Source organism: Micromesistius poutassou (assembly GCF_964030765.1).
Source record: "Micromesistius poutassou genome assembly, chromosome: 2".
In the NCBI taxonomy this organism is placed as follows: domain Eukaryota; kingdom Metazoa; phylum Chordata; class Actinopteri; order Gadiformes; family Gadidae; genus Micromesistius; species Micromesistius poutassou.
The window spans coordinates 14,091,143-14,110,086 of record NC_140272.1 but is presented as its reverse complement, the minus strand read 5'-3'; the positions used below and the strand labels follow the sequence as shown (position 1 = coordinate 14,110,086).

The following is an 18,944-nucleotide window of genomic DNA, read 5'->3' as shown; positions in this document are numbered from 1 at the left end:
CTGTGACCTCATTCTTGCAATGCTGTGATTCATGTGACTTAACTAAGTGCTGTTCTATTAATCAATACCTCCTTCAAATCATTTTAATCATAAAACCGACATGACTGTTTTGTTCGTCAAGGCTGTAAGTCAAATTAATAATTGAATACTCACTTTTCCTTTAGCATTTCTGTTGAGCTGTATGGCTAATACATATAATAGAAACCATTCAGCTGGCTGGCTCAATATGACACAGGCACAAGGAAAATGGATTATTATCAGTTAACTAGTATAATGTTTAGTGCCAGAAGAAAATAGGAGGATTTTTTTATTTTTTTACATGTGGTCATTAAGTTTGAATCCATACTTCAATCAGTGGTAAAAAAAAAGAAAGAAAAAAAAAAGCATGCTTTCCTCCCTCCCATCTCCATGGAGACGGAGCGGAGCTGCCCAGAATAACAAATGGGCGATTCCTCCACTATAAAACTCTGTTGCTATTATTTTAACTGTGAGAGTGACTTTGCTGCACCGATGTGGTTCTGACCCGAAAGGACAGAATCCAGGTAATCTTAAAAATTCTCTCCTGTGATTAAATGTTCTCCAGGTCGGACTGGTTGGAGGAAGAAAAGAAGATGAACCCAAAAATATAGAAAATGTGCCTCACATGCACGGTAGATTCCTTTGGATTATTTCATACATATATTGCATTTATCAGTTTGCTGCAAGGCTGACCTCATAAATAAAGGAATGGCTAAATCTATGTGTTGGTTGGATGTGATGACATCTACAACTAGCCTGCTGCCTTCTTATAAATAAAGTCCATATAACGGTTTAAATTGGGGCAACGCCAACAGATGATTCTCCTTGTATTAAGCAACTGTGTAGGCCTACTTGCAGTTCTGAGTGCTTGGGATATGAGATGTATTGTGAAACGTAAAATTCACATTATATCTCTTTAGTATAGGTTGCCTAGTAAACAGAAGGTTGCTAGTTCGATCCCCAGCTCCTCTTAGGTGAGTGCCCTAACTGCTCCCGACGAGCTGGCTGTCGCCTTGCATGGTTGACTCCACCGTTGAAGTGTTAATGTGTTTATGAACCGTTGTAAGTCACTTTCGATGAAAACGACCTGAACGTATAAGTGAGTACCAAGGCCACATTAGCAGCAATGGCAACCGGGATGTCAATTATGTATTGGATTCAAAATACCTGATACCACAGAATATGATTCCAGCTCACTGGCCAAGAGCACTCACTATAATTATTAACACATTCTCTTTGGAAGACAATATGACCATTTTGGTTAATTACTTAATGGGGGGCTTTATGAGAGGCTTGAAAATCAAATTATAAAAATGTGAGTAAATGTGGACAAGCCCCGTTCCTTTATTATTATCTACATTATTTACAGTATCACTTAATGTAGATACATGTAAGTAACATATGCCATAAACCAAATGTTACAATTGATTTTATGTATTTACTTTGAGTCAAAACTACATAATATGCATCTTACCTCTTAATTGAGACATTCTAAAACATACTGGCCTAAAAGGAGGTGGATTCCAGAACTTTTGTATGAGATTTATATGATGAAAGCCTTTAGCCCGTTGCTTCGTTAGATAGCTAACATGACCCACTGACTCAACATTAATTGTAATGCACATCCTATACAGCAGGGGTAGATATTGCATCACGTAAATTACTTAGCGTTCTTTACACACACTTCCTCTCGCGGTACTTCCACACCACCACAGGCGGCGGATTTCAGGAGATGGCGGCCAGAGGTGGTTTTCAGTCGGCACCGACAGGAGGTGGCGGTGGAGGAATGGGCCCTGGACCACCGGTACCGGGTGGAGGACCAGGAATGGGCCCTGGGACACCTGGAAGGATGGGACCCTCGCCAGGGGCGCAAAATCATATGTACCGTTCCCCGATGCCCGGGCCTGGATACCCGGTAAGAGTCCCACCGTCGCTGGTGCTGACGCGTTAGCGTGTCAGCTAGAACAAAGCCTTTAGCCCGTTGCTTTGTTAGATAGCTAACTGAGCTAGTTGTGTTTATGTTATCAACGCGGACACTTAACCATGTTATCATAAGGCCATGACCAAAATGTGGTTAAACTGTAGTCGCATATGTGCACGAGGTGTTGCATGCATACACCACTTTGTTGTGTGATTTGTTGTGTGAGGTAGCTAACGCGCTGCTAACAGCGGTAGCGTTAGCCACTTCTATTAGCTTTTGCTAACTTGTACGTCCGCTCATGTCAACATATGGATATCTTGACTCTACAAATATTTCTGTGTATTTGTATTCTTGTTAAAAATAAAAATTAAGTTGAAGGTATCACTTCAATAGCTAGGATACAACTAACGGTAAAGTAGTCTATTGGAGATGTCGCGCCTTGAGTTTAATTCAAACCAATAGCATCGCCCTCTTACCTCTGCGTTGCTCCAGCTGCGTCTATGTAGGTTGTGCACTGACATGACAACGTTGATGTCTCTAAATGCAACTGCTGTACTTATGATTTTGTATCCTGGTAATCTGTGGCCAATCTATGGCCGTGTGTGTGTACATATTATGAACTAAGACGAACTTTTAAGATCGATACATATCTTTCGTTGACCACTTTTTGTCTCTTGATACACCATTTTCCAATTCTTTGTTTTAGTTTGAAGTAAACGTACGTACATCTTCTACTTCTCAAATCAGTTCCATTTAACGTACCGTACAAGTATAATTTTTATATATTTCGTCAATCTGAAACGCTCTGCCGTCTGAAGGTTGGCAATATAGCTTCCAACAACCTGTAATCGGTCCAAGGCCGTGCAGCTTGCTCCTACGGTGAACAAATACATTTCCTGTGAAAGGATGCTCCACTTCTCTCCCCCCCATATCCTTGACTACACACACACACACACACACACACACACACACACACACACACACACACACACACACACACACACGCGCTTTCAGAATGTTATAAAGAACATTCAGCAGAACACTCAGAATCTGTTTGTTGAAAACCAAGGTTGCAATGATGAATGGTGATAATAGAGTGTGGAATTTCTATTCCACCCACACATTCTGATTTCAATCCTATAAGAATCTACCCTTTTGCACACTTTGTTTGTAAAAAAAAAAAAAATGTATTGGCCAATATAATGCAATGATGTGCACCATTGTGGCTGCACATCAATTAAGGGCTTATGTGTCACCTCTGTTTTTCTACATAAGATTCCAATCTTGAATGGGCTTACATTTATTTAAGTAGGTGAATCCAATCATAACATTGACTGATTTGATATTTTTGACATTAAATCAACCATCAGTCACTGGAAATGTATTGAGTAACTAAAAACTTTATTTATTATTATTATTCTTTATCTTCTTAGCAAATTCTTTAATTGCTAATATCAATATACACATTTACTTTAAGCCATTGAGATGTGCTTACAGGACAGCAGTGTTTCCCGCTTCAGGCTTAAATATAAAGCGAAGGAGATGAGGAGATTGTATCTCGCCCTGCTTGGCTCCACCCGAGTCTGTTCAGAGAGAGGGAGGGCTGTAGCATTGCTGTTGCTGGAGAGCGCTTGACAATCATAGTACTTGTAGCAGAGCTGAAAAGAGTGGGGAAAAAGAGGAGCTAGGTGACTTGTCCCTTATCCGAACGCATGCAGTCTAATACCCGGAGCCGCCTATTTGAGTTCTTATCACATGGCTTGGTGAGTCGCCAGGATATTTAGTTTCATAGTTTTTTATACATTTGGCAGGATCGCCATGTAGAGTTGCATTGAGACGCATTTCATGTTTGCTATTTGCTTTTCAATCCAGGGTAAATGTACATTTACCCTTTTAGTCAAAGCTGAATGTTATTTCTTATTCAGATCATACAAATATTTGGTTTGATCTGTTGCATCTAGTCTAAACTTAAGTTTGTTTACTGATTGCATGATATAATTATTTTGCAGAGCTTATGCATTTATAAAATATGTGTGCCAGCAAACCCTTTTGAATTCACATTTCATATTACGATTTTAATAGGCTACCTTGTGTAGAGATAGTGTGATAATCAAAAGCACTGAAGAGCTTTGATTTATTTAATTTGTCCATAACTCGTCAGCACACGCTGTCCTTGAAAATGAATTTTGCTTGACTGAATTGGAATCCTGGGCTTTTAGCATTCATTTTTGTTCTCCCTCCCACAATTACTCCACACAGATTTTTTTTTTTTTACAAAGACTGCTGAAATGTTGGGATTACACAAATGCAAGGGCTTGGTTTTTTTCCCATCATTTAGGTGCCTCCTCATCCAAAGTGAAGAGATATCCCTCATCCACTACAGTATGTCCAATATGTGACAATACAACTATGACTTTAGGGAAATGTCTTGGGTTAAGAACCAGCCAAAGAATTCTTATCACCATGACGACAAACCCTTACAGGAATTAATTGCAGGTGCTGGCTGATGGCGTTGCTAAACTCACTCCAATGCAACTGCAGTATTTTACTGTAAGCAGGATTCCATACAGACTGTATTCGCCAGTGGTGAACCAGAAACCTCTGGTCTTCCCTCCACAGAGACCTGGTATGCCCCCATCCAATCGGATGACTCCGCAGGGCCCTGCCATGGGGCCCCCAGGATATGGTAACAGTCCAGTATCGCGGCCCGGCATGCCTGGCGGCATGGACCCGTCTCGGAAACGCCCCGCTCCCCAGCAGATCCAACCAGTGCAGCAGCAGAACCGCAACCAGCAGTAAATATTACCCATGGTGGAGAGTGGTCTAGTCGCAGGCCTACATGTTTGGGATTCACACTAATGAATAAACAAGTTCACATTCTTTAATTTCATATACTTTCATATTGTAGTTTATTTACTCTGTTTATCAATCATTTACACGATTTAAACTGAAAGCCTGATCTTGCTACAAACCAATACTGGCTTACCTAATTTAACCAGAACCATTTCTTTATCTTGTTTTTAACACAGCACAAAGAAGAAGAAGATGGCTGATAAAATTCTACCTCAAAGGGTATGTATAAACAGAAAAACCACAACCTTCTGAAGGCCTGCTGCTATGGTCTAGTTAATTTGATTTGAGGCACTTGTCTAACTTCTACCAGCAATTAAATAATTTCCCTATCATAAAGATGCTAGTGCCTTGACCACCGGCCCCTTAAGCTTGTTATGAATGCAGTGCCTTTCTCTGTTGTTGCTTCCACAGGGCCATACTTCAGATACTGGGCACCTTCTAAATAAAATCACAGCATTACACAGATGCTTTATTGATGCAGTGACTGTTATCATAAGTAATTAATGCTAATTACCTCTCTGGCTCCACTAATGTCCTCCTGGTTTTTTGTGTGTGTTCTGTCTCAGATCCGAGAGCTGGTGCCAGAGTCTCAGGCCTACATGGATCTGCTTGCCTTCGAGAGGAAGCTGGACCAGACCATCATGCGTAAGAGGCTAGACATCCAGGAGGCACTCAAGAGGCCCATTAAGGTATTCCATTCAATTGATTGTACAGCATTCCATGGATGCGTCCTCAAATCTCACCCCATAGCAGACATTTAACCGAATGCTTAATTAATTTTTTTGCCATCTCTGGTATTTTATATATGTATATTTGTTATTTAGATGGCTTTACTTCACTTAAATTCTGCTCCTCTATTGTAGTTGAATGAATATGAATATCCTCTATTCAACAGCATTGTTATATACATGGTCCTGATTTGTCAAAAACATTCCAATGGTGTGTATTATAATTTGCTACAAATCCAATATTAAAAATAAAGATCAAATAGAACTAGCCTATATATGTTGCTTTACAATGCAAAAACAATATCCTCAAAGCGCTGTGGAAGAATATTGAAATTTCAGTTAATCAAAGTCGTAATGAAAAATAAATAATATAGAGCCACGCTGCTGGTTATACAAGTCATTGTAGCGGGTATGACATTGTCTAGCTGACAATGCTGTGTGTCTCCTATGCAATTAGCCTACTTCGACAAGTCTTGCTGGGGTTTAAAACTTTTGGCCCATAGAATTTTTGTACAGTTTTGTACAAATCTCAATTAATAATCTTTTTTGTGATTATCTCCAATGTACTCGTATTGAAAGTTAGTTGAACAAACCTCTATTATAATATCAATGTGTGTTACATATACACTGGTGCTCCACTGGTACTGTGGCGCTTGAGGGATACAGTTCTAAACAGCCATTTTAATGTAGCCATGAGTACCTTTTGAAATGTGGGACGTCTCCTGTATAATTGCCTTTTAGTTAGGCTATTGTTTAGCTTATCAATACTACGGTCTTCAATAATTCTGCCCCAGAGCCAGTTTAATAACGTGTTTCGGTACCCATTTCTAATAAACATAATAAAAAATGTAATTCATAAGATGTCTTAAAAAGATAAATGGAAAGAGGAGCATCTGTACTTTTGAATTTATTGAATCATACTTTGGTATTTCTGCATACCCTGATATCCCGTGATACCACCCAAGCCTTCTGGTCAGCCCGTACCTCTTTGATTTATTTTTGATGATTATCTTGATTTTAACTCCCGAAGCTAGACAACCCCCACCAATTGACTACATACTGAATTTTAATTGCTTTTTGATAAAAGGCAGGGCAAGACCAGTTGCACTGATTATCATTTGTAGACTAGATTGTTATTCAATGGTAAATTGATTTTTTTTGTAGCAATTAGTTTTGTTGGGAGCCATGACCCATATCCATAGACACTCTCAATGACGATAAAACCCCTCGAACCGTCACCACCACTTGCTTCTTTGGAACCAATTATATTTAAAGGTTCAAAGTAGAGTTCCCTTTATATTCAAATGATAGTACAGTTAACATAATGATTTACGTTTTGTCCCTTTTCAGCAAAAGAGAAAGCTGCGCATTTTCATTTCCAATACATTCAACCCTGCCAAGCCTGACGCTGAGGACGGGGAGGGCACCGTGGCCTCCTGGGAGCTACGCGTCGAGGGGCGGCTGCTGGAGGACGTAAGACGTTTCTCTTAAGTTTTCCCATTGATCTGTTCCCACTGAGCCATCCAGATGTAAACCTTTAGTTGGCTCTTTTTTTTTGCTTGCCCAAAACGCAATGTCCAGTGGGAATGCCTCAACGTACCCAGTACAGGGCGTCCCAGTGGTAAATTGTGTTTTTATCCATTTCTTCAGACGGCTGTGTCCAAGTATGAAGCCACCAAGCAGAAGAGAAAGTTCTCCTCCTTCTTCAAGTCTCTGGTCATCGAGTTGGACAAGGACCTGTATGGTCCTGATAACCACCTGGTTGAAGTAAGACCAGACCCCACCTCCATTCCATGAATGTATTGCACTTAATAAAAATACTATACATTTTCCATACATAGTATACCCATCTATAGTTAATTGTACTCAGTTCTTCATCTTCAGTGAGGTAATTGTTATGGTTTTGCAGTGGCACAGGACGGCCACCACACAGGAGACGGATGGTTTCCAGGTGAAGAGGCCAGGGGATGTGGGTGTCCGCTGCACTGTCCTGCTCATGCTGGACTACCAGGTGAGTCCCCCTGGAGCTTGTGTCATTATAGAGATTAGTTTTTTTATAACGTGTACGAGGGGTGTAGCACTTCCCGTCAATTAACAAACCCGTACGGGACGACACTATGAATGTGACGATCTAAACATTTCATGTCACGTTATCCTGGCAACAATAAAAACAATCCTCAATATGCTTAAAACTCTTAAAATGGTTCTAACACAAACTGGAATCACTTTATGTGGCAGTAATGCAGGAAAAGTCATGACTATCCTGATTCACAATAACTATAATTGATATTCATCATGATTAGCTTATTGTGAATTGAAATACTGTATGGCTGAGAGAAATATAGATGCCTGATAATATAAAGGTGGAGGATGGCGATTGGAGAAAGCTAGCTGTTTGATCAGTGGTTTCATTTAAGTCTGGTGATGAGGATTCCGTGTGAAAATATGCTATGCCAAAACTCTGCCACAGGCAACAATTTTCAACCCCTCAGATTGATTAAATTACTGGGTGTTTACAATTTTTTTAAAACCAAAACCGTGAAACTAACCAACCTTGACTTACCTGGACTGTTACACCCCTAATGTCTACTGCATCAAGATTGAACCCAATTAATTCATATTTTTGTATCAATTTATCCAGAGAACCTGCTTTGTCTGATTAGTTTTGCAGTTAAATGGTGGTGGACATTAATCAGCAATGAGGCAAAAACTAATTGTGCTTGACAATTACCGTTTGAATTCATACGTGTACCTGCAGGATGGAGAAGAGTTTGTCACGTCTAACAATGTACAGTAAAAACATTTGGCTGAGCCCTTCTTGGCTGACCCCTTATGTTTATCTGTAAATATTAGTTTTTCTCTTTGTTAATAAAGGTTCAGGTTTGAACTATAAACAAGGCCAGTATTTCTCGTGTACTGCTGTATGTTCTGCAGTACGGGCAGTAGAATGTGGAGACCAGCCTCATGGGCAAACCAGCTCAGTACAGAGCAGTCCTGGTAGAAGATGATTGCGTCTGTCAAATGTGCACCCATTGAACTGTTTGCTCTCAAGTCAATTTTATTTCTATAGCCCTTAATCACAGTTGCAGACTCAACAGTCTTTAGAGGCCGTTTATTTATGACACTAACTCAAACCCTCAAAGGGCAGTTAAAACCTCCATAATTCTCAAGTAAGAACTGTTGGGAAGGAACGCAGAGTGGGGGATCCCTCCTTCTAGGGATAATGGGGAGTGCAATGGGTGCCATCATTTACATACTAAAGCCACGTTTCCAAACCCTGGAAATCCAGAGTTCTTGCCAGAGCACAATTTGAATTTGCTCAGCGAGTCAATCTTGGAACGAGAAATACACTCACTCCCCAATTCCCCTGGATCCGAACATTAACCAATCACATCGGTGTATCTGATATAGGCAGGCCAAAAGCGTTGTTGTTTTACCGACCGGATACAGCAAGAGTCTTATCTATTGGTTAGCTCTGCTGGTCTGGATACGTCACCCCTTGTATTCTTCTGATTGGTCAGTGTTATCCAATTGCATGCAGTGATATTTTCAAATGCATGCTTGGTGCCGCCCCTCAAGTTGGGCCATTTTCATTACTCGTTGCTTTCAAACTTTTAGTCATGTATAAGTTACTAATACTGGGGTAAAGTTTATACGGTGGAAACGCGGCTATAGTAGTGAAACAAGCAAAACATTTTAAAAACCTCTTTCCAACGCTGAAATATGTGGTCAGATTTTGTTCTGGATTTTGTCTCATCTCCCTTTCTTTCTGTGTGCTCCCGCAGCCCCCACAGTTCAAGCTGGACCCCAGACTGGCTCGTATGCTGGGGATTCACACCCAGACCAGGCCCGTCATCATCCAGGCCCTCTGGCAGTACGTCAAGACCCACAAGCTCCAGGACCCCCACGAGCGCGAGTTCATCAACTGTGACAAGTACCTGCAGCAGGTCAGGAAGAATACTCTTTATATGATGCATTTATTTATATATATATATATATATATATATATATGGAGTGCAATTTAGGTAGTGTGTGGAGTGCAATTTAGGTAGTGTGTAGTCAACTGAAGCTCTGACGTGACTGCCAAAGCATGATGATCGCATGCAGTATGCTTACACAGCACACTCTTAAACTCTCACTTAACCTACAGGAATGTATTGACATTTTTTGTCATTTACTTACTTTGTCATTCCAGAGATGCTTTCAATTGTGCCCTCCAGTTGTTGCTGGCCGCTAACTGGCTGCTTTTAGTGTGAAAATAGCACAAATGTTGTGGTATTATTTTCCTATGGTTTTTTCTTGATTAGGGCATGTTCCTTTTTACTTATTACTACCTTATTCGCATGATCGCAATGGTGACATGGCAATGGTTTAAAATATGTCTTTCTTTTTCTAACACTATATTAATATTGGGTATAAAAAGATATTGCTCAGGTCCTGAAGCCCCACCCATTTGGACTTTTTTTGTTTTTGTGTCATGTAGATCTTTGAGACTCAGCGCATGAAGTTCTCTGAGATCCCGCAGCGTCTGCATGCCCTCCTGATGCCCCCAGAGCCAATCATCATCAACCATGTCATCAGGTGACTATAGCCACGTTTCTTTGAGAACCTGATGTGTGTCTATGGCAGAAGTTCGAGAAGGATTTTATTTTGCATGACAGAATGTATTGTATACCCCTATGAAATTATTTTTTCACCTGAATAGTCATTTGCTGTAACCCAACATTTACAATGAATGAACTCAAAATATTTGCAAAAATATTGTCTGTCCATTACCTTTTTAAAGCCATAGGCCTTCAAACATATTTAAATAAAATTACATCAGTGAAAGTTAGTGTTTGAACAAATATTTTCTTTTTACATTTTTGATATTGAATGGAAAATTCTTGAGATTCTTAAGAGCTTTTCAGACGGGTCTGTAGGACAAATGGGTAACGGCATGTCGCCATAGCAATGAGTCAGCAGGGACAACAGAAACCAGTTTGTATTCAGTGTTTTCACTTTATTTCACTCAAATGCAATCAACTTAATTGGAATTTAACGTGCCTGTGTGTTTTTGAAAGGCATTTATAAAATCGAGAGCTTTCGAAAGGCCCTGAATGAACCTTTTTTTCAATGGCAGAATAACCACCGGGGTACCACAAAATATGTAAACCATTAATGGTTGGTTTGTCTGATTGTTAGTAAAGGAGGCGACCCTGCCCCAGGCTGTCAGAAGTGGGACAAAACGCAACTGTGGTCAAGGTAGTGAGTGGGTGCATGAGTTAAATAGTGATGCTGCCCCAACTCCATTCTATGCTTGCCTCATTAGAGTTGAGTGCAGAGACTATATTTTTGTTCTATATTTTACAAAGTTTGGTTTTGCTGCAAAACGAAATACCAGACCTAATGTCTCATTTTGTTCCTTTCCCAGTGTCGACCCCAATGACCAAAAGAAGACTGCATGCTATGACATCGACGTGGAGGTGGATGACACGCTGAAGACTCAGATGAACTCCTTCCTGCTATCTACTGCCAGCCAGCAGGAGATAGCAGGCCTGGACAACAAGGTATGCACCGTTGACCCACCAGCAAAGCAAGAGTTCTGTATTGATAGGATGTCTTCCTTTTCAACTAATTTCAAACATGTTAAGGGAACATATGTTAACTCAATGAGATTTGCAGATTATCTTCCATTTTGTTTTTCCTTCAGAATTTTTGTGTTTCTGCCATCCACTACAGTGTTACATTGAGTACTATGGAGATCGAGGGCAGATTGTTTCTAAGCCGTTAAAGGCCAGTTACTCAGCAAGCGCAGTAGCGGTAGCGCCACACCTTGACATCAAACCTGTCAGTGGTCTGTGACACCCTCACTTTGAGGTAATGCCAACAGGCAATTTCTGCCAGGCCATCATGTCACAGTAATCTGTGTGCGCGCTCACTCCTCCTCCCATCCCTATTTGTGATGGTAAAATTGTAGCCCAGTGTTTCTTCAACGGTTTGCCAATCATGAAGTGGACCAGGGTCATGTTAACCTGGCTGCAAGCGCACTGTAATCACATTGTTGAGCCTTTGTCAGATACTCCCTGGCTGTGTAGTCTCCGCTCCCAGACAGGGGGAAAAGTAAAAAGCACTACCACTGCTTGTTTTTAGTTTAGTGGCACCTGTTGCCTTCTATGGCTCCATGCTGCCTGTTAAGATGGCAGCCAACACAACAAAATAGATTTATTTGTATGTACAATATTAAGTAATATCTGGTAATTTACCCATTATTTATTCCTCCATTTCTATAAGCTGGGAAAGCACTTCATATCCTTGTTAGTATATAGTATAAGCTATTGTAAATTTATTTGGATTTAAGCACCTAAATAAGGAAATGCAGTACAACCAAAGCCATTACCTATTGGTTCCCAACGGTCTATGTACAGTTCAACGTGTAGCAAAGCAAATTAACATTTCTCCCTGACAAGTGGTGACTAATCCCTTGCCATGGTTGAGTTGAAATGACTACATGAATTAACATTGTACACACGCCCTTCTTCCGCCTCAGATCCACGAGACCATCGAGACCATAAACCAACTGAAGACCCAGAGGGAGTTCATGCTGAGCTTCGCCAGGGACCCCCAGGGCTTCATCAATGACTGGCTGCAGTCCCAGTGCAGGGACCTCAAGGTGAGCGTTGGAGGTTGAATTATTGTGGTGCTGTTTATATTCCGTTAAGTAACTAAGGGCTCCACATGAATACGATGCCGGACAACTCTAAACGTCAAATACATTGACTGTAGTTTAAACAGAATGTAGCATTTCAGTGGAAAACGAGAAAACATGTTATCATAGTAAGTGATTTATTATGGAAAGACCACCCCACCCAAAGGAATGGGTTTGTTTTTGAAGTTTGTATGATTAAGGCTCTGTGATGCACTTAATGTGTTTCTGCAGCAGTTGTGTAAGGTTAATAATGTTAGTCTGAGCTGTGCCTTGTCATTGGGACATCGTCAACGTGACATGGGTAACAGTGAGTGTCCCGTGTTCCTCCTCCAAGGAGACATGGTCACTTTGTTACTAAATATACAGAAGCACTTGACCGATTCAAAACGGAACACGAAAATATTAAGCCATCCTCTGAAGAAGAAAATTGTCCTCCTTCCATACATACAGAGTAAATCATTTGTGGGGAAGGAAGACATCAGTCATTGAACTGTTTAGAGAAGACGCCAAAGAAGCTTACATTGGCGGGACTAGCCTAGCTTGTGTCTAGACTGCCTCTTATTATCCTTATTGTATTATGTCTTCCTCCCTGTCCCCTATCAGACCATGACGGACGTGGTGGGCAACCCAGAGGAGGAGCGGAGGGCAGAGTTCTACTTCCAGCCTTGGGCCCAGGAAGCCGTGTGCCGTTACTTCTACTCCAAGGTAAAACCGCTTTCCTCCTCCCCTCCTTTTTCCCCTGTTTACATTCCCCATGCTATCTCATGGGCTGGTGAATGGCCTCCACTTACTTGATAGATAACTCCACATAATGGAAATTCTGTGTTATTTTGTAACGGTGCCTCAGGTGACTAAAGTCCCTCTATGGTATTCTCTTCCAGGTCCAGCAGAGAAGACAGGAGCTGGAGCAGGCTCTGGGCATCAGGAACACCTAGGCTGTTGTTCTCTTGATTCAGGTTTTTCCTCCATTATGACCAGGCGTTATGAAAAGAAACATTGCTGGTCTCTCAGCGATTTGTGTGTGTGGTGCGGGGAGGGGGGAGAACTGGTGGTTACTTGGTATGTATGAATGAAAATCATGAGGTTTTTATTTTTCGGGAATTAAAACCTAGAAAGAAAATGCATCTCAGGATGGATGTTTCCATCAAATCAACCCAATGATGTAACTACTATTGATACTTGCTTGAGCCTGTCCCGGAAGCATTCCTTTATTTTATAATGGACTGTGTCCTTGTGTCGGACAACTTTTAATACACCGGTTCCCACACAAGGTATATCCAGGTACAATGACTTAGTTGTGAGGTTCCTGTGTTTTCCCTGCCATCACCCCTGTGCGAATCAGCTGTACACGCCTCTATCTAAGAACCGCCAGTTCCCAATCCTGTAGTAGTAGTGGTGGTGGATGCCTTTGTGATTGATGATGCTACTAAACTATCAGAATGTCACCTGTCATGACTAATTAACTGGTTTGTGTAGATTGTCTTTTTTTTTTCGACCCTGAATTCCCCTCTACTTTAACTTCTAATGCTTGACCACTTCCGTGAAAATTGGTTTTTGTATTGGGTATGAAAGTTACTTATTTTGTTTTTTCTTGGCTTTTTATTTTATTTTATATTGATTATATTAAATGTATTGTTAGCTAGTACACAATTATCAAACAATTAGCTTGTATACCTCTAGGCTTGTTTTGTAAAATGCAAAGCAGGAAAAAAAAAAAAGATATATAAAGTAAACTTGTTCTAGGTTTTTTTTCCAGCTGAAACATTCTTGAATCATTTAGTACTAAAGCTCCCAGATGGATATCGGTGAATCATTTGCTTTTTTGAATTAATTTTTAATCATGAGCAGAGAAACCATATAAGACAGATCTAGCCTGGCTCATTGGTCACTGATTCTGCCTGGCCTCTTTATTACATTTTCGGTTGATTTAATATCTCTGGCAGCCATTTTATGTTGTAGTGTTCATTGTATGCAACATTGTTTGCGTCACTGAAGTTTGGTCTGTGGAACCGACAAGCTGGGTCATTCTATGTTCAGAGTTGTCTAAATACACTAATGTAGTTTGGGGGGGGGGGGGGGGGATATTAAGAATGTGGGGGTACCGTTAGGGCTGAAATTATTACAGTGAGGAATCGGGACTATGACTATTTGGAAATTTAGATATTTTCATGGACCAAGCCTATTTTTCTGTATGTTATCTTATGTTATAATAAAGGATATGTGAAAGTAAGTTTGGTATTTTGTCGTCATTCAATGCTGCGCCATTTTACAATTATTAAATTATTTATTTTACCTTGATCCGATCAAATGTTCTTCCTTTACTGAAGAATGGATTTACTTAACTTGGTTACTTTCTGGGTTTGCCCCGGGCCACCATGACTGATCAACCAATGAGATGGGGCGGTCCTCAACTGTGGGGAGTCATAGCTGCGATGGTATAAATACACCATCTACAACTGGAGCCGCTCTCCGCACCCGTAGCTGAGACACCGAGACGAACGAAACCAACATAATGGCAGTGGGAAAGAAAGTATGCATCATTGGATCTGGTAACTGGTGAGTATTTAATTGGCATTTCTCTTGTTAGAACAGCGCTCGAGTTATTATGTACCTGGAACCCCTTTACCAACCTATTTAAATGGGTCAATGTCTTTCACGGTGGCTTTTCGGTAGACCGCTTAGCTATCAACTTATATGGTGAGTCGAAAGTTGAGTTGCTGAAGGTATTGTCACTCACCCGCTGCTGTGAGGCGATATTTTCCTCGGTGCCTGGCGGTTTGTGGGGACCCTCATGTGGGTTAATTTGTAGGATATGTGATATGGGAAAGACCTTGGTGGTGTCTATGAAGAATGGGTGATGGATTTTGTCAAACTGTTCGGCAATAAGTTTTTCTCTAGATCGATTTCTACGACTGAAAGCCATTGTTCCTTCCTATATAGCAATGTATTGTATCACATGTGTACTTACGGTAGATCTATATTTCCAATATATGAATAGCCAATAACGCATGGGCTATTCTTCCAATTGAATAATGTATCAAATTGTACGTAGCCCGTGTTATTGAATAAAATACATTCTACTTCGCTAACCATTTTAATATTTACACATTTAATGTTATGGTTCTCGTCGAATCAGTAGCCTTACTTTCATGAAATCATGGTAAATCGCACTGCCCTGTCTCCAGGGGGTCTGCCATCGCTAAGATAGTGGGTGCCAATGCAGCCAAGTCTGACCAGTTCGACACGACGGTGAACATGTGGGTTTTTGAGGAGATGATCGAGAACAGAAAACTCACGGAAATCATCAACATTGACCATGAAAATGTTAAATATTTGCCCGGTCACAAGATTCCCTCAAATGTGGTGAGCAGTACCTACTATAATATTTTAAAACATTTTCATACACTATTTGAATCTTGATTAATATAAGGTTTCTCGGCTATTTATAGTCCAAGAGAATGTCAAATTCACGACGATGATGAATATTTACTGTTTTAAGTAGGTTCATAAATTAATACTTAAACAAGCTCGACAATAATAGGCCTATAGCTTCACTATTATCTCCTTTTGAAAAACATTATTTTCTAATTTCCGTCTTCAAGGTGGCAGTCCCCGACTTGGCGGAGGCAGCCAAGGGAGCCGACATCCTGATCTTCGTGGTACCCCACCAGTTCATTCTCCGAGTGTGCGACACCATCAAGGACCATATCAAAAAGGAGGCCGTCGGCATGTCTCTCATCAAGGTGCAATGCCGCGCTGGGCATGGAAGTGACATCATTTCGAGTGCTTAAAAGTTTTATAAAATAATCTAAAACTCATTTGTGGCTATGAAATAAGTATTTTGAGGCCACAAATGAGTGATTCATGGCCACGACTTAATATTTCGTGGCCACAAACAATCCTCTGTCATATGCAAATATGATATTGATATTTGTTACAGAAAAAATGTGTAGAATTCCACCAAAACTAGTAGGAATTGATAAAAACAAGAAAATCACAATTCATTCAATTAGCCGTCGTCCATTTTGTTCAAAACGGTGCAGTGTAATGTCTCTAAAGCTACTGGCATCAAGTTGAACAACCTAGATGAATCAACAACATCAAGCCACTCACCTGTGTTTCTCAAAAGGCCCATAGTGATGATTCGATTTGTATTAAGTTGGTATGTTGATGTCTTCCTGTTTGTGATTGCATCTTGCAGGGTGTAGATGAGGGCCCAGAGGGACTGAAGCTGATCTCGGAGGTGATCAAAGGAAAGCTGGGCATCACAATGACTGTCCTTATGGGCGCAAACATAGCCAATGAGGTCGCTGAGGAGAAGTTCTGTGAAACCACCATTGGTACGGACCACAGATTTAATAGGAAAGTTACTCAGAAATTACGTGATTTATCTAAATTGTTCAAAGCTACATCAAGTCACGCTTTTATATCTTGAGCCCTTTGATGGACGAACTTGCCGAACAAACAGTGATGGTTTTGTTCAGGTTGCAAGGACAAAGTGAATGGACCCATTCTGAAGGAATTGATGCAGACCACTAACTTCCGTGTGACTGTGGTGGCGGAGGCGGACGTAGTGGAGATCTGTGGAGCGCTCAAGGTCAGAGGGCCTCCTTTTGTCTTAAATATAACTATTTTGGTCTGCTAGACATAACATGTCGGACCCATGCATCTGTGACTTTGATCAGATGTTAAAGACATTTGAAATACTTGGTAGCTGGGTAGCGATTGTTTTTGTACCCATTGTAATAGCATCTATAATTAATCATTCTTGTTTTTTTAACTAAACATTACATATGATATTCCTATGTGTATCTATACAGTATGCTTTACACTAATCCGTCAGTTTAAAGTGCATCAGAGCCTGAGAATATAAATATTCAGGGCTGGACCCTTGTTTCTACTTGTGTAAATCGTTGGATGAACCGTAGAACATCGTGGCGGTGGGCGCAGGCTTCTGCGACGGCCTGGGTTTCGGAGACAACACCAAGGCTGCAGTGATCCGCCTGGGCCTGATGGAGATGATCGCCTTCGCCAAGGTGTTCTGCACTGACGGGCCCGTCAGCCCCACCACCTTCCTGGAGAGCTGCGGTGTGGCCGACCTCATCACCACCTGCTACGGCGGACGCAACCGCAAGATCGGAGAGGCCTTCGCAAAAACAGGAAAGGTAGGTGTATGCCTTGTGACCTGCGATGGGAGCAGGTGTTCGAGTCGTGTTTCGTTATGGAGAAATTATTGTGTTCATTTGTGAAACCGTCTGTATCCAAAATGTGAACCGTGTGCCTGTTTAGACCATCGAGGAGCTGGAGATTGAGATGCTGAACGGACAGAAACTTCAGGGACCGGCAACTGCAGGAGAGGTCAACCGTATCCTGAAATCCAAAAACATGGTTGACAAGTGAGTTCCGTGTACACATTTGGACACAGCAATACCAACACATGTTTGTAAAATAACCTGCAACAAGACTTTAAAGTTCCCATTTAATATTGTCCTGTAGGGTTATGGTGACACTGGTATAAAGGGATCGAAAATCCCTCCTAACGTGCATGAAATGGTCAACAGTCTTCTCTTGTACTCTCCAGGTTCCCTCTGTTCAATGCGGTGTACCAGATTTGCTTTAACGGAATCCCGGTCTCAGAATTCATCAGCTGTTTGCAGAACCACCCAGAGCACATGTAACAGAACCAACCCACCACCGTAGGACACTTGAACATGTAGGCTGAAGCTAGCCAAGGTGACTACACATCGAAGACCTAGTGGCATGACAATTGTACCTCGTCTAATAAAACTGATCATCTTTTGACTTACCTGAGCTTCAACCCATAACACAAAACCCCTAGGCTTTGTTTATTATCAGTATAACTGTGTTACAACCAGATGTTACTGAAACACCCGTTACAACTGGGTACGATATTTAAGGTATTAGTAATCAAAGATCTCATGACATGCCACCAAGTGTGGTGTAATTACCCGTTACAAGCCGTTTTGAAAATCTGTCTCTTATGACATCACAGGTGGGCGTGTCCACCTAGATGTGTGCTGGATAGATCGGTCTACCAGCCTACCCAGTGGACTGTAGCAAACGTTGCTCATCTATCCGTCACACATCTTGGTGGACACGCCCACCTGTGATATCATAAGAGACTGATTTTCAAAACGGCTTGTAACGGCTAATCACACCACACCTGGTGGCATGTCATGGGACCTTTAACATTGTGACTTGAATAAATGTGTCCTTCATTTCAACGTAACTAACTGAAGTGCCTTAGCATTGCCATTTGACATGTATGCTTTGTTTTTACACCCATCTCTGATGCAAGTGACACCAGTTTCTTAACAACAGTGCAACAACTATGTCCGTTTTTTTTAAGGAATAGTACAATATATGCAACAATTTGTACTGAGCTTAATAAAGTACTTGAGGCATACACGTGTATAGTTATTTTATTTGTATTTTCACTTTAGATTGTGTTGTTTAACATGTTTAACTTTTTGAATTGGAATGATGGTGCTGGAGCTTGGTGGAAGGTCTTTAACAAAGGCATGCTCTTTTCTGCCTGACTGTAACCTGATCTGAGCCAGGCTAAACTGCTACTCTAAACGTTTCACCTTTACCATTTTCTAGACTGGCCAATTTGACCTTTCTCAAAGTTCATGGCCTGCAAAAACATGAGCCCCCTTTACACGTGGATCAAGAACGATAACGGGTCTTGCTGAGATAATGATAAATAAAGTTG

The 18,944-nt window shown here is 41.0% G+C and overlaps 2 protein-coding genes across 2 annotated transcripts; both read left to right on the top strand.

Moving 5' to 3' along the window:
• Window positions 1-1,742: 1,742 nt before the first annotated feature.
• On the top strand, window positions 1,743-14,251 carry smarcd1 (SWI/SNF related BAF chromatin remodeling complex subunit D1). The gene is made up of 13 exons (XM_084464057.1): window positions 1,743-1,933; window positions 4,559-4,734; window positions 4,969-5,011; window positions 5,359-5,481; window positions 6,871-6,993; window positions 7,171-7,287; window positions 7,430-7,531; window positions 9,306-9,467; window positions 10,004-10,101; window positions 10,934-11,069; window positions 12,050-12,172; window positions 12,812-12,913; window positions 13,090-14,251. Exons 1-13 carry the CDS (start codon window positions 1,751-1,753, stop codon window positions 13,141-13,143), a joined length of 1,542 nt encoding a protein of 513 aa, XP_084320183.1. The 5' UTR covers window positions 1,743-1,750; the 3' UTR covers window positions 13,144-14,251.
• Window positions 14,252-14,644: 393 nt separating this feature from the next.
• LOC311338441 (glycerol-3-phosphate dehydrogenase [NAD(+)], cytoplasmic-like) lies at window positions 14,645-18,635 on the top strand. The gene is made up of 8 exons (XM_084463713.1): window positions 14,645-14,764; window positions 15,394-15,571; window positions 15,811-15,951; window positions 16,410-16,548; window positions 16,693-16,805; window positions 17,137-17,373; window positions 17,498-17,604; window positions 17,790-18,635. Exons 1-8 carry the CDS (start codon window positions 14,721-14,723, stop codon window positions 17,884-17,886), a joined length of 1,056 nt encoding a protein of 351 aa, XP_084319839.1. The 5' UTR covers window positions 14,645-14,720; the 3' UTR covers window positions 17,887-18,635.
• The last annotated feature ends 309 nt before the right edge of the window (window positions 18,636-18,944 follow it).

Excerpts from the sequence above, each read along its gene's own strand:
- smarcd1 (XM_084464057.1), top strand. The coding sequence starts at position 1,751 with ATGGCGGCCAGAGGTGGTTTTCAGTCGGCACCGACAGGAGGTGGCGGT. Across the intron at positions 6,994-7,170 it reads AGGGGCGGCTGCTGGAGGAC|ACGGCTGTGTCCAAGTATGA; the intron begins GTAAGACGTTTC and ends CCATTTCTTCAG. Across the intron at positions 7,532-9,305 it reads TGCTCATGCTGGACTACCAG|CCCCCACAGTTCAAGCTGGA; the intron begins GTGAGTCCCCCT and ends GTGCTCCCGCAG.
- LOC311338441 (XM_084463713.1), top strand. The coding sequence starts at position 14,721 with ATGGCAGTGGGAAAGAAAGTATGCATCATTGGATCTGGTAACTG. Across the intron at positions 14,765-15,393 it reads ATCATTGGATCTGGTAACTG|GGGGTCTGCCATCGCTAAGA; the intron begins GTGAGTATTTAA and ends CCCTGTCTCCAG. Across the intron at positions 16,806-17,136 it reads AGATCTGTGGAGCGCTCAAG|AACATCGTGGCGGTGGGCGC; the intron begins GTCAGAGGGCCT and ends GATGAACCGTAG.